The sequence below is a fragment of the Heloderma suspectum genome, chromosome 4 (assembly GCF_057233095.1).
Source record: "Heloderma suspectum isolate Gila_16-S chromosome 4, 16-S_ref, whole genome shotgun sequence".
Lineage (NCBI taxonomy): Eukaryota > Metazoa > Chordata > Lepidosauria > Squamata > Helodermatidae > Heloderma > Heloderma suspectum.
This window is the reverse complement of record NC_139461.1, coordinates 244,042,549-244,057,725: the sequence shown is the minus strand read 5'-3', so window position 1 is coordinate 244,057,725 and position 15,177 is coordinate 244,042,549. Positions and strand designations below refer to the sequence as shown.

At 44.1% G+C, this 15,177-nt stretch overlaps 1 protein-coding gene across 1 annotated transcript in view; it reads left to right on the top strand.

Moving 5' to 3' along the window:
- Positions 1-15,177, top strand: part of GRM4 (glutamate metabotropic receptor 4) — a 378,281-nt gene that overhangs the window by 100,740 nt on the left and 262,364 nt on the right. Inside the window, exon 2 of the mRNA XM_084851663.1 lies at positions 7,345-7,558. Coding sequence (XP_084707789.1) covers positions 7,345-7,558 — 214 coding nt within the window. The remainder of the gene's footprint in view (positions 1-7,344; positions 7,559-15,177) is intronic.

The following is a 15,177-nucleotide window of genomic DNA, read 5'->3' as shown; positions in this document are numbered from 1 at the left end:
TTAAGATTTCTCAGATACATTCATTTATGTTTCTGTTTATTTATCTATTAATCACATTTATTTATTAACAGGATTTTTACACCACCCATTAACAAGAAGTTCTCTGGACGGTGCACAAACAAAATTAAAGCCATAAAATATAAAATACCAAACCAACAGACAATTAACCTAACAGGCAGGCGCCGTTATTCTTCATCAGCCATTTGGCTCAGCAGCCTTGCAGTATTGTTGCACTCTGGTCACCAGCAGTCACACTTCGGAGGAGGCTGAATGAAAATCCATGGCAGTTGCAGTGTTCCCCAAACTTTTTGGGAGCAGCAATCTTTTGGGAGAATATGCTGTAAAAATCGAAGAATGAAGATAGCGGAATCTGAGCAGAGAACTGGTTGCTGCTTTAGTAATCTTCTGCATCTTTGTGGGAGGGAAATGGGCAGCAGGGTGGTGGTGGGGGGGGGAGAGAGAGAGGCTGTGATGATTTAATAGGTCTTTTCCATCTCTGAGATTAATTGATGCCTGTAGAGCATTCTGAAGATGTAAAGTGCTATATAAGTGCTCAGCAGTGTAAGATCCTCTGGTGCTAAATCATTCAAATGCACCATTCAATGTGGGACAGTGCTGATTAATTTAAGGGGCTTATTTATTGCTTCACTGGCTAGAGAGTTTTAAAACCAATGCCTAGCAAGGAGTGGAACTTCATCTTCCCCCACCTCTTTTTTCTCTCAGACAGCTTCCTACCTAAGGGGAGACTGTGCACTAAAGCTGTGCTGCTGCTGCCTGTAGGCTATCCCCATTTATGATCCTATTCCCATTTCTACTGCTCTTTCTCCCAATATTCCTCTGCCCACTGGGTTTTTCTTTGGGATGGATGAATCTGTCAATTTCAATTTCTCTCAGTTTCTCATTTTTCCAAACATAGGTTCAGTTCATCTCAAACTTTGAGAATTTCTCCTGTCTCAAGTTTGATTCATTCTAAACTTTGAGATTTTTTTAAAAAAACCTGTTGGCATGAAAAGTCAAGCATTTTTTGTGCACGTTTCTCCTAATATGTGCATTTTGGTATGCATTTTTGTCTTATATGCACATTTTTGCAAGTAGTTTTCCTAATATGAGGCATTTTTGAACATCATTTCCCTTAATGTACACAGTTTTGCACACATTTTCTGATTGAAGAACTCTATTGCAAATTTTTAATGGAGAAATGCAAATTTCAATTGAATATAACTGAGATTTAGTGTGCATAGTGGTTCAAAAGTGCAAAATTAGGTAAATTCATATTAACGTTTGAACTGAACAAATTTCTCTCCAATCCCTAGTTATTATCTCTTCTTCCAATGGAGTATCAATAGCTCTCCTGAGTACTGAATAGGGTGAAAGAGACTGATGTTGATTATGCCATAGATTATGCCAAGTTGGCTCAGCTTTCATCTTTTCCAGAAATCAACAAACTTTGTACATTTGGGAAGTTATTCCCTGGTGGGGGCACTCCTTTTCTCTCCGTCCCTGGTTGCCATGATGAGAGCAGCTCCTAAAGGTCCTTTTATATTGTTATGTGCTCTCCAGTTGAGCGGTGAGAGATTCCATGGGCAGCAGTACCTGGCTGGATCTGCAGCCTTTGGTGATCACTGGTGGCTTATGGCATTTTTGTAAAATTGGGTTTATTATCCTCAGTCTGACATCTGTTATTTATGGAAATAAAAAAATAAGGGAGCTCAAGGATTTATTTAAATGTAACAATAATTTCATTCTGCTCCTTCCATAAAGTGGACAGTATAATACAGCATGTGTACCAGTGTCAGCCTCTCCAATGACACAAGGACATAAATGTACAGCAATGCTTATATGTGCACCTTACATCAGCGCCCTCTCCTTAACATCAGTAAGAGATATATAATATTCAATTCAAAACTCTCAAGAGAGATTGCCAATCATTTCCTAACTATGAACTCCCATTGAGAAAACATCAACCACACATCCTGCTTAACCAAATGAATAATATTACATGATTTCACCTACTAAGCTAAAGCATGTTTTTGTTTTAACAGTGTGCTTCAACAGATAGAATCTGAGTTCAAATATCACCACAGCTTTCATGGTCTTGGTCTGGTCGCTTAAATCTCAGCTTCATTTATCCACCAGTAAAATGGAAACAGTAGTGATCTATCTCAGTGAGTTAATGAAAAAAAATATTACCTGCTCTGAATCTTAAAGGTTTAGGCTGAGTTATAAATCTAAATAGTGTCAATAATAATGTACTGTGGAGTAATTAGACTCCTGTTGAAATGAAACCTCAGTTACGTATTTTAATATATATCATAATTAATGGGCTGTGTGGTCTCTAGGAATTAGAACAGAACTTAATTTGGTCCCAAAATTTAATCTCAAAGTTCTCCCCTGTGAATTTTGATGGCAAATGTTCTCCAGCCATTTGTTGTCTGCTCAAATATTCTCTGAATTTTCCAAATATTTGATATCTAGGTTTGACACTAGTGGTATTTCATTTCTAGATCTGATAGCTGATAGTTGATATTTTGCATTTGATCGCTGGTGTCTGAGATGTGAAGTCCTAGAAAAAGTGGTGGGAAAATCCAGACCCCCCCATTTCCCCCTGTTTTTCCCCCCCCAAGGACAAAAAAAAAAAGTCTAGAAAAAAGCCCCCTCCCATTTTTCTGCTTTTTTGGGTGGCCTTCACATTTCTAGTTGATATGCACTGGTAATTAATATTTGACAGTACCAATAGCTTTTATACAATGGCTTATCGCAATCTCTACCTTCAGAGAACATTTTTCAAATTGATGTGTCTGGATGAGGGTTGTAGAGCATCTTTTAGGGTGCACACTCAGTTCATATAATGGGACAGTGTAAGGCCTTGGCATTGCTGATCATGAATTGAGAGCGTGTCCCTAGAACATATCTAGTAGTCCCCTGTGGGACATTGCAGAAGAAGATCAGTAGTGGTGAGAGCTGTCTTATAGCTATTTTCTTCAGGGAGGGGCCTCTGATAAGCTCCCAAAGAACCCAGGGCTCCTTGGAAGATTGTTTCAAAAACAGCTTGTATCATATTTGACAGTATTGGATGGTTGGTATGCAGTAGTCTTAACATTAATTAGGATTTGATCGTTGACATGTAATGGTATTTTTTTATCTGACAGCATTTGATGGATAACATGTAATGGCAATTAGTATTTGAGAGTTGACAGGTTATGATATCTTGTGTTTAAAGTATTCCAAAATCAAAATAATCAAGAGATGGCAAGAGATGTAAACCATTCAGTTATAGAATTTTGAGAAAATCTCAGCCTCAAAATGTGTTTGCATTTTGCTTTCTTGTCCAAACGTCTTGAATAGTGAATATGGAAAAATTGGTAAATTTTAAATGTGTACTTCAGCCCTACTAATGATGTATGAAACTAATAGGGAGCAGATAATGGGATTAATTTGATTCCCCAAGTAATGCCATTGTAGACAATTCACTATGAATTTCTGTCTGTCTAGAAATAATCTATGGGAAAGCAATGCAGTCTGGGGATTGTGGTGGACTGATCTTACTGCTAACTTTCTGAAGCTGAGACTTAAGGGGCACAGTCCCTCATTTTTGTGACAGCATTTCTTTAAGCCTCATGAACTACCAGACTGAGGGCTGTTCCATTTGACCAAAAGCTGGCCTGAGCCATGTGTGGCAGATTTCGTCTGCGTTAGGACTGCCTGCATGGCGAAATGATGGCCTGTCTACTCCATCATGCAGCCAAGTGGATTTTCAGTCTGTGGTAAGAGGTTTGGGGAAAGGGACTCCCCTCATTCTGTTCTGAAAACTGAGTTGGCCACAGCAAGCGAACTGTAGCCAGCACCAGTGGTGGGCTATGACCGGGTGCAGCGTCTGGATGTGGCTACTATGGGGAAGGCCTCCCTGTGCCATTACTGGCAGGCATCAAAAGGTATAGGGGAGGCAGAGAGATGTTTGGGTGAGTGTTGTGCAGGCATGCAGCTGCTGACTGGCACTTGTAAAGCAGGGGAGGGCACCTTCTGCCTCATGGGCCTAATTCAGCTTATGGACAGTGGAGGCTGGTGGCTCCAATGTCAGTGGGATGGTGCGGAAGCACCTTGGATAGGCTCTTTAGATTTCTGACTGGTTCTGACTGAAACCCAGAGCAGATTCACTGCCCCACTGACATCAGAGCCACCAGGCTCCACAGCTGGTGGTTTTATCCAATCCAGCCCATATATCCAATCCAGGGCACCCTCCATGGTCCCTGCCTCTACCTTTCCTTGGCCCTGTCCCCTCAAGCCCCACCCTCTGGCCCAGGGAGAGGAATCCCCATGTTACCTCCAATTGGATATAAGAAAGAGATCCCCCCCCATGCTGCTTACCCTCCCAGTTGTGGGGGAGCAAGCAGCATGAAGGGGAATTCCTTTGTTACCTCCAATCAGAGACTGGAGATAACAAATGGATTCCCCTGCACTTGGCTAGGGCTTGCAGCCGCAGGTCCAGGTCCTGGAAGTGCTGCATGAGTTGGTTGCCTCCTTCCCATGTTGCTTATGCCCCAATTGGGATGCAAGCAGTGCAGGACCAGGAAGTAGGCACCCAACTCAGCCAGCACTTGCAGAATCACAGAGCTCTGTGCCTCGCTCTTCATGGAGAAGGGGTGGGGAAGTGGGTGAGGTGGCATAGATGACATCGCAGGAGGCGACAGGGCTTTGGTCCAGGGGGTGATCCAGCCTGTGGACTAAAACAGGTTGCCCTCTTACAGTAATGTCACTGACATAACGGCGTGTGCCGCTATTGGCTACGTCAGCCAGTCTGTGTCTACACTTCTATGTGGCATAACTTGGGCACCCCTCTGCTTCTGGATTTGTCTTGCCACGCCCACTGGTAAGGGCTGAGGGCCTCCTCTCCCTAGGCCACTGTTCCCCACTTGCAAGCTGCCACCAGTGCGTACTGAACTCTCTTTGTGGTTAGGGTTTATGTGTCTGCTTTTGACAATGTGCATCATTCCTCAGAAAGGCCCTCCATTACCTGGATAATGGATACCTAGTAACCTGGCCTTCAAGGCTTGTAGGGAAGAGGCCAGAGAGTGGGCAGGAAGGCTGTGGTGAAGAAAAGAAGAAAAGTGCATCGCAATTCTCTCCAGCTCTTTCCAAGAGCCAGTGGAGTGTTGCTGCCAAAGTGACTTGTTGATAGCTTCAGCTGCCATGTTTTATAAAAACATCTTTCTTTTTTCTCTCCTATCCCTGGAGTTCCCGACTGCCCTTTTGAAGCCTGTCATAATTAGGCCCAAAGCGTGGGAGGAGGCGAAGTTGGTGGGCGGTGACAGCTGCACCAATTAAGCAAATATAAACCATGAAAAGGGGGGAAATTAAAGCAGCAGAGAAGTGTTTTATTGGCTGTTTGGGCAATTTGAAACCTGGGTCTTAGGAGCCTTTTAGATCTCCCTTCAGTGGCTGCTCCTGGGCCCCAAATCCATCTGGAACCCCTCTCTTCTTCCTACATGTAATTCTTCAGAGATGAGAGGCTTTTGTCTGCCTCCTTTTCTTCTTCTTGGGGTAGACGCCAGTCTTTCTTTCATCTGCCACCCTCTGTTGTGGTGCCAGATTTTGTGGGAGAAAACACAGAATGGTGACAGCATGATTATTTCTAGCACTTCATCATCTGTGATCAGACTGAATGTGTTCGTCGGGGGGGGGGGAGGGAGAGAGAATATTCTCCTCTAGCTTTGTCTTTGCTGCTGTTTCCTGTCATGTGAACTGTAGCTGCCATTTTATAGGGCTGAACAGAAAGGAGTCAGCCTAAGTCTCACTCTTTACTCTCTCTTTACCTATCATGATGTTACTGTCATCAAATTGCTGGTTGTGTCAAATAACCAAGGAACAGTGAGCTGATGCAGACTGGGGCTCTGGACTAAGAACTATAGCAGGGTGGGGCTGAGGTCTCCATCTGCTTTAGGCTGCTTATCTAGTATGTCCATGTGAGCACATTCTCATTCTTCTCTCTGACCTGGAGCCCCATTTCAACTTCTTTTGGCAACTTTGCATGGCTTAAGCATAGCTTAAGCAAGTAGTAGAGAAAATTACAGTTAGCAACTTATTCATTCAGTTGCTCACTCCAAAGAGTTCATTGGAGCATGAATGCTGGCTGGCACTGGAGAGAAATTCCTAGTCCTTGCTGGCATTGTACAGATATGAAAGGTCCCAAAGGTGCATAGGCTGGAACAACTGCGTAGTCCCCTCTCTCTCAAACTGCTGCTTGCAGGAGGGGTGGTGCATTCATCTACTGGGTCCAGGCACAAACATTTCCATTCTCCTTGATTTTAAATCCTCACAGATGACTTGGTCTGCAGGTTGGAGAATGTAAGTTAATGTATGTCCAACTGTATATCCTTTGGGATTCTGTATCTCTGATGGTCACTCCTAGTTCGATTCCCATCTGCCCTGCAATGTATTTCAATGGGAAGCAAAAGCTTCTGGATATTCCTTTATCTAAAAGGCAAATGAGAATCCAAGTCACTCACCACAGATGCACAGTGTATGGTCACAAAATCCTAGACAGCTATAGCACGGGCTAGAGAGAAGTGTTCATGTAGCTGGCAGTGTTTTGAAAGTGTTTATGGCAGTTGAACACCTGGCTGATCAGGCTGAGCCATTTTAAATAGAATGGTGCCCAGTCCACTCAGTGATCAGTTGTCATAAAAACTCAGAAACCTTTCTGCCTGCATGTGCTTGCCCACACATATGGCTACCTAGAACTGTGCTTTGTATTTGCTCTTTGGTAACTCCCAAGGATAATTCAAATATCTTTCTAATCTGTGGTGCTCACTCCTGGACAAGGGCTGAAGCTCAGCAGTAGAGCACGTACTTTACATGCTGAAGGTCCAGGTTCAGTCTGTGGCATCTCCAAAAAAGGTTGGCAAAGGCCCGTGCCTGGAACTCTGGAGAGCCACTGCCAGTTGGTGTAGTACTGATGGCCTCCAGATGTTTTGGATTGCACTCCCATCATCCTTAGCCAGTATGGCAAATGGTAAGGGATGGTAGGAGTTGTAGGCCAAAATATTTGGAGGGCACCAGGTTGATAGACCAATGACCTTGCACAGTGTAAGGCAGCTTCTTACGTTGTCTTCTAATGTTGTGACTTGACTCAAACTGAATGAGGGGGAGGACTACTTTTCTCTAGCTCAGTTAGTAATTTCTGAGATCTTTCCTCCCACCCCTTTTGAAAGAGAAGGACAACAGTAGTGTATTTATTACATGATGGGGCATGAGAGATTAGGTGCTCAGATGCTGGTATATGGTTTGTGGATTCCCAAGACTGGTCCTCCAATTTAATTTTTTTGATCCTTCTCTTGGCTTTCACAGATTCCCCAGATAAGCTATGCTTCCACTGCCCCTGACCTGAGTGACAACAGCAGATATGACTTCTTTTCCCGCGTCGTCCCCTCAGACACCTACCAGGCCCAGGCAATGGTGGATATTGTCAAAGCATTCAAGTGGAATTATGTTTCAACCTTAGCCTCTGAAGGCAGCTATGGTGAGAGTGGAGTTGAGGCCTTCATCCAGAAATCCAGGGAGAGTGGTAGGTAAACTTCCATTCCTATGAAGATATGATGTATGGGACAGAGATAATGTATGGAACTGCTTGGAAGTATGGGTAAATGATTATTGCTCTTGTTGCTGTAGAACAGGGATGGACAACTTGTGGCTCTCCAGATGTTTCATTCCACAAGTCCCATCAGCCTTAGCCAGAATAGCCAGTGATGAGGGATGATGGGAATGAGGGATGATGGGAAGCCAAAACATCTGGAGGCCACAAATTGCCCATTCCTGCTGTAGAATGAGATATGGGCCATGGTGCTAAAAACCATGGGGGTGAGGGATAATGGGATTTACCAAATAAATGTTATCTTTTAACTCATATGTTAGGCTTGGAAGCCACAAAATGTCATTACAAAGCTTTACCATAACATATTTATACACTGTGTTGATGTTAACAGCTGAGTGAATAATGGGCCTTCAGTGGCTACATTATCTATAAAGGGATAATGTCTGACTCAGGCAAGGAAGTTATTCCTATTGGTTGACGTTGCTCAGAAGGGTCTTCTGGAGGTTGATACTTTTGAAGTGCAAGTACAATGCTATCGTGAGGCAGATGGGATGGTGACAACCAGCACACATTGGATCAGTTAGCAACTGGGTGTCTGTTGAATTTCCTGCTTCAACACAACTGGACATTGTCTATCAGGAAATGCCAACAGTTCCTAGCCTTTATGAGGGATCAGGAGAATATGCTGGCTGAAAAATGTTCTATTAGCTGTAGAAGTAGAAAAGCTATTGTTTTGAGATGGCCATGGTGAGGAGACATGGCAAATGCACATGATTTTCTATGTCCAGTGAGAAAAATATACATTATGTCCAGTGTATATTCAGTATAGATCAACCTTCCCCAACCTGGTGCCTTCCAGTTATTTTAAACTACAACTCCCATAATTCCTGACCATTGGCCATGCTGGTTGGGAGCTGATTGGAGTTGTAGTGTAAAACATTTTGAGTGCACCAGCTTGGGGAAGGCTGGTGTAGATGGTGAATGTTTGGAATTTCAATATATGGGAAGGCAGATATATCTGTGGAAATTAAGAGGCAATACCATGGCCATTACTAACAAAGAGGCCAATTTTTCTTCTTCTACCATATTAGTGTGGACCATGCCATAATTCTACATAAAGCTATATTTACAAAAGTGGCAACCAAGGGTCAGAATGGGAAGAGCAGTGATACCCTGCTAAGCTCCACCTACTGAAGAGACTCTGCCCATGGGACATTGCCAATGATAGTTTATTACAAACCACGGCACACCATCTATTTCCAACTTTGGACAGTGACACTTCATCCTTTACTATCATAGCCAACTCAATGGGGATTCTAGTGTGCACAGCATAATCTATGCAAGTATAGCAGCTGCTTTAATCTTAGTGGGGATTGTTGGAAAGAACACTAGGTATTAAATGGGGTAAAAGCTCAAATCATTGCAAAGCCTGCACTGTTGCCACATTTTTACTGTCTCGGTTCTTGTGCCTGCAACAGCAGCCTGAAAAGCACAACTATAGCAAGTAAAGCTTTTCCCACCACTTATCTCCATGTCAGAAAAAGCTTTGCCTGTGAAATGTCAGACTGCTGTTAAAATCACAGGAGCAAGCCCAATACAAAAGGTGGCAACTCAACCTCTAATACAGATGTATGAGATAGATACTGAAGTGCTTCTTGGTGTCCAAATGTTCATCTATAAAACTTAGGACTGGAACTTTGGAAGCTTTCCTTGGTAGATGGCTTTCAGCTTAATGTTTGTGTTGTTTGCCCCTCTCTCCCCATCTGCCCGACTAGCTAACAAAGGTCCATTTTCCAACCTTGAGCAAAAGCTGTGTTTATGTGTTTATACAGCACATCAAGCTCATTGTAATTGCTTATTTCCAAGGACCACATAGTGTCCAAATGTTAGACATTGGTAATACCCTGCAGATATAATCCTGCTATAAATCTCTCCTAAGCTCTTTTAATTGTGCAGCCTAGGCTGAATTCATTATTGCAACTGTCTGCGGAGGAGTGGCAATTTTCAGGGCATTGCAGACAGACAGAAAAGGAATGCGTGGAATTGGCCCAGACATCCTCTGTATAAGACATCATGGGTTACACAAGAAGTGCTTGCTGCAGGCAAAATGGTGTGGGAAGGGATTCCTCCCCCCAAAATCTAACTATGAATCAGGCCTCCTTAGGGAGCCATGGGCAGTTGCCAGGGGGAGGTGTGAGTTCCACCTCTCTGAATGTGTGACTTTACTGAGCCAGGAGACAGAATGGCTCACTCCCTCTCCATAAACAATGAACAATCAGCATAAAACATGATAGCCATGTACTCCATCCCCTTCAGGGACTGTAAATGCTGGAAGACAAGAGAGCAGCTAGTGTCCATGGTCAGGTGGTTGCCACACACACACACATACACACACACACACACCCTCCTTGTTTACTCCCTGGACCAAAGGGTAATACCACTGGGCAAACCTTTGCTTGTGATTTCATCTGCGGATGCTCAAATTAGCTGTTCCTTGGGCATAGGAGGCTCACTGTGACCAAATTTGGGCACCTCTGGATTAAATGCTGATGCTACTGCCCTCTTCTACCCTTTGAAAGCCAGGGACACCCCCCCCCCCGGCATTCTTAGAATGATGATAGTCAACTTATTGTTGTTCAGTTGTTAAGTCATGTCCGACTCTTCGTGGCCCCATGGACCATAGCACGCCAGGCCTTCCCTTGGAAATTCCCTCTGCTCTTCTTCCCCAGTAGTATATTGGACACCTTCTGACCTGAGGAGCTCATCTTCCGGCATCATATCTTATAGCCTTGTGATAAGTTCCATGGGGTTTTCTTGGCAAGAATACTGGAGTGCGTTGCCATTTCCTTCTCCAGTGGACCACATTTTGTCAGAACTCTCTGCCATGACCTGTCCGTCTTGGGTGGCCCTGCACGGCATAGCTTATGGCTTCACTGAGTTACGCAAGCCCCTTCGCCACAACAAGGCAGTGATCCATGAAGGGGAGTCAACTTATACATATGGACTAAGAGTGATACGAGAAAGAACCATTTCCCTGTGAGATGATGGAGATGAATTACTGATGCCCTGTTTGTTTAATCCTGTACTCAACTGCAAGCCCAAGGGCCTCTCTCAGCACAAATGGGTAGCCATCTTCTAGATTTTTTTTTTGTTGTCTTTGGTCATTATCTTCTACAAGCTGTTCAGAACTGTTGAAAGATCCTGTGCACTTCAATGCATCTTTGGGATGGTGATTTTTCTGTCTGTCCACCACTATAGGCTATTCCTTCAACCAATGAGAGTTGACAATGACATGCCATGGTAAAAGAATGCTGAGATGAGTTCCTGATGGGTGTGAATACTTACAGCACCAGTAGATGGCACTTCAGCATTTGCTGCACAATTAGTATGATTTGCATTGTGGGATGAATAAAACTCGTTTCTTTCTGGGAATCTCAAATGGCTTCTGCAGTGCCAGGCTGATGGCATGGATGATACTTCAATAGTATCCCAAACATATATTTGCTGCAACACATGAATGTGGACAGAAAATGGATAGAAACTCTGTGGCTTTAACAGCTATCTGGCAGGCAGAAATCAGTAGGTGCATCTTCCTGCTAGGAAAAGCTTCAGGTGTTGATTTCTGCTGGGTCTGTAGCTGTGAAAGGCACAGAGTCTTTGTCCATCAAAAGATATTGGCTGGGGGTGACAACCACTGAGCCTCCCATACCAAACCACCATGGGTCCCTTAATTTATCCTCTATCCTGCTTTCTCCAGCAGGTTGAGGGAGGAAGGTAGAGCAATGGGACAAGAGGTGCAGTGGTTGTATCCTCTCACTGCTTTATGATGATATAGGTAGGATCTCAAGTTGCAATTTATCAAAGCTAAGGAGACAATATATGCAGTCTGAACTAACTCATTGCTTTCCCTCAGTCCCTTATCTTCTGCTTGGGATAGTTGCATGGTGCAATCAAGTTTTAGGAGTGCACAAAACATTGCTGCTTCTACAGAGGCTCTCAATCATGAAAGCTAACCTTCAGAGTCTTCTGGTTCTTTGTGATGCCATGTCAAATAACTCCTTGCTCCTCTTTAGGTTTATGGCACATCTGCATGGCCATTTTGAAGGGAAACGGCTGTGCATTATCCAAGGCACACCCAACTACTGCAGTCCATGCTCACCCTTGATTTTATCCCATGTTGGTCCCCTGTCAATCTCTACCCACACACACTGTTTTCAGGGCTAACATGATCTGTTGGGGGTAAAGTCACACTTTGAACCAGTAAAAAGCTCCTTCTCCTTCTCCATCTCCTTCTTGGTACCTACTTTGGCCTTCCCCAAACATTAGTTCAATGTACATGCTGAGCCTGAACCAAGAGCTTGGAAAGCTGCTGTCTGGATGCATTCTTAAATCTGGGTCCCTTCTTTTGTAGATGGGCTCCTCTTCTTTCAGATCCAGCCATGCATCAAGCCTGTTTCCCATGTTCATCTTGGTTTCCAGGTGATCCACCCTCCTATTCTCTAAGGAAGACATATGAAAGCTGGAAACATAGGCTAAGAGTTGGCAAGGCAATGCATCTCTGTGTGCTTCATGCATACAGACAGAGAAATATTGCTTCCACCCAAACCAAGGTCAAGGCATGCCTGGTGACAGATCTTCACCTCATTTTGTATTTGGGGTTTCTTCCATAAAGATAGGCTGCAGCATGCTCGGTCTTCCTTTGTATCTGACTCATCCCCAGATGTTACCTGCCCACCCCAGTGCAGCATCCCCTCCCTGATGTGGGAGGGCATGCTGTACTGGAGATGGGGAGAGAGGATAAGTGCTCCTTGATGCTGGACAAACTTTGCCATCTCAGCAGGCACTCTCACAGGGAAGTGGCAAATACACACCCAAGAGACCAAAATATGACTTATGGAACTGATGTCCTGCTGGTAATGCAAAATAAGCAGTTGGCAAATTACAGAAGAACTCACCTACTGTATGAAACTGGATTCTCACCCCTCTTTAATTTTCAGAAAAGAAAAGAGGAGGCATGTGGTGAGAAGGGAGAGGTGAAGGTGAGAAGCCATTTCTCTAGCTCTTCAAATTGAAAACTGAATTGAAAGGCTGTGCAATGCTGCTGACGTCCCCTTGCAGCCTAATCCTTCTGAAAGATTAAAGTTGTCTTTGGCCATATATTGTATTGATTCATTCTCTGAAGTATAAATCATTTGTTCACCAGCAGGCTGGCAACCAACCAGTGCTTACAGTTGAATGTTTAAGGCAGTGGGGGGTGGGGATGTGTGTGTGTATTTTCCACATATAATAGAATGGCAAGGAGGAACCTCATGTTGTTGTTGTTGTTGTTGTTCAGTCGTTCAGTCATGTCCGACTCTTCGTGACCCCATGGACCATAGCACGCCAGGCCTTCCTGTCCTGCGCTCTCTCCCGGAGCGTGCTCAAGTTCATATTCATTGCATCCGTGATGCTATCTAGCCATCTCATCCTCTGCCGTCCCCTTCTCCTTTTGCCTTCAGTCTTTCCCAGCATCAGGGTCTTTTCCAGGGAGTTTTCTCTTCGCATTAGGTGGCCAAAATATTTCAGCATCAGCTTCAGTATCTGTCCTTCCAATGAGCACTCAGGGTTGATTTCCTTTAGGATGGACTGATTTGACCTCCTTGCAGTCCAGGGGACTCGTAAGAGTCTTCTCCAGCACCACAGTTCGAAAGCATCAGTTCTTCGGCGCTCAGCCTTCCTTATAGTCCAGCTCTCAGAGCCATACATTACTACTGGGAAAACCATAGCTTTGATTAGATGGACCTTTGCCGGCAAGGTGATGTCTCTGCTTCTTACTATGCTGTCTAGGTTGGCCATAGCTTTCCTCCCAAGGAGCAAGCGTCTTTTAATTTCATGGCTACAGTCACCGTCTGCGGTGATCTTGGAGCCCAAGAAAGTAAAATCTGTCACTGCTTCCATTTCTTCCCCTTCTATATGCCAGGAAGTGATGGGGCCAGATGCGATGATCTTAGTTTTTTTAATGTTGAGTTTCAAACCAGCTTTTGCACTCTCCTCTTTCACCCTCAACAAGAGGCTCTTGAGATCCTCTTCGCTTTCTGCCATTAGGGTGGTATCGTCTGCATATCGGAGGTTGTTGATAATTCTCCCAGCAATCTTAATTCCGACCTCTGATTCATCCAACCCGGCATTTCTCATGATGTACTCTGCATATAAGTTAAATAAGCAGGGTGACAATATGCAGCCTTGTCGTACTCCTTTCCCAATTTTGAACCAATCGGTTGTTCCATGTCTGGTTCTTACTGTTGCTTCTTGACCCTCATACAGGTTTCTCAGTAGACAGGTAAGGTGGTCTGGTACTCCCATCACTTTAAGAATTTGCCACAGTTTGTTGTGATCCACACAATCAAAGGCTTTAGCATAGTCAATGAAGCAGAAATAGACGTTTTTCTGGAATTCTCTTGCTTTCTCCATGATGCAGCGAATGTTGGCGATTTGATCTCTAGTTCCTCTGCCTCTTCTAAACCCAGCTTGTACTTCCGGTAGTTCTCGGTTCGCATACTGCTGAAGCCTAGCTTGTAGGATTTTGAGCATCACCTTGCTGGCATGTGAAATGAGCGCAATTGTGCGGTCGTTTGAACACTCTTTGGCGTTTCCCTTCTTTGGAATTGGAATGTAAACTGACCTTTTCCAGTCTTGTGGCCACTGCTGAGTGTTCCAGATTTGTTGGCATATTGAATGCAGCACTTTAACAGCATCATCTTTTAGGATTTTAAATAGCTCAGCTGGAAGACTGTCATCTCTGCTAGCTTTGTTGTTACTAATGCTTCCTAAGGCCCGCTTGACTTCACTCTCTAGGATGTCTGGCTCAAGTTCAGTGAGCGCACTATCATGGCTATCAGGGACATTCAGATCTTTCCTGTATAGTTCTTCTGTGTATTCTTGCCACCTCTTCTTAATCTCATCTGCTTCTGTTAGGTCCCTGCCTTCTTTGTCCTTTATCATGCCCGTCTTTGCACAAAACGTTCCCTTGAGTTCTCCGATTTTCATGAAGAGATCTCTAGTCTTTCCCATTCTGTTGTTTTCCTCGATTTCTTTGCATTGTTCATTTAAGAAGGCCTTCTTGTCTCTCCTTGCTATTCTCTGGAACTCTGCATCCAGTTGGGTATATCTTCCCCTTTCTCCCTTGCTTTTCGCTTCCCTTCTTTCCTCAGCTACTTGTAAAGCCTCATCAGACAGCCACTTGGCTTTCTTGCATTTCTTTTTCTTGGGGATGGATTTCGTTGCTGCCTCCTGAACAATGTTACGGACCTCCGTCCATAGTTCCTCAGGCACTCTGTCTATCAGGTCTAATCCCTGAAATCTATTCCTCACCTCCACTGTATATTCATCAGGGATATGATTTAGGTCATACCTGAATGGTTTAGTGGTTTTCCCGACGTTCTTCAATTTAAGCCGAAATTTTGCAAGAAGCAGCTCATGATCTGAGCCACAGTCAGCTCCAGGTCTTGTTTTTACTGACTGTATGGAGCTTCTCCATCTTTGGCTGCAAAGGACATAATCAATCTGATTTCGATATTGACCATCTGGTGACGTCCATGTGTAGAGTCGCC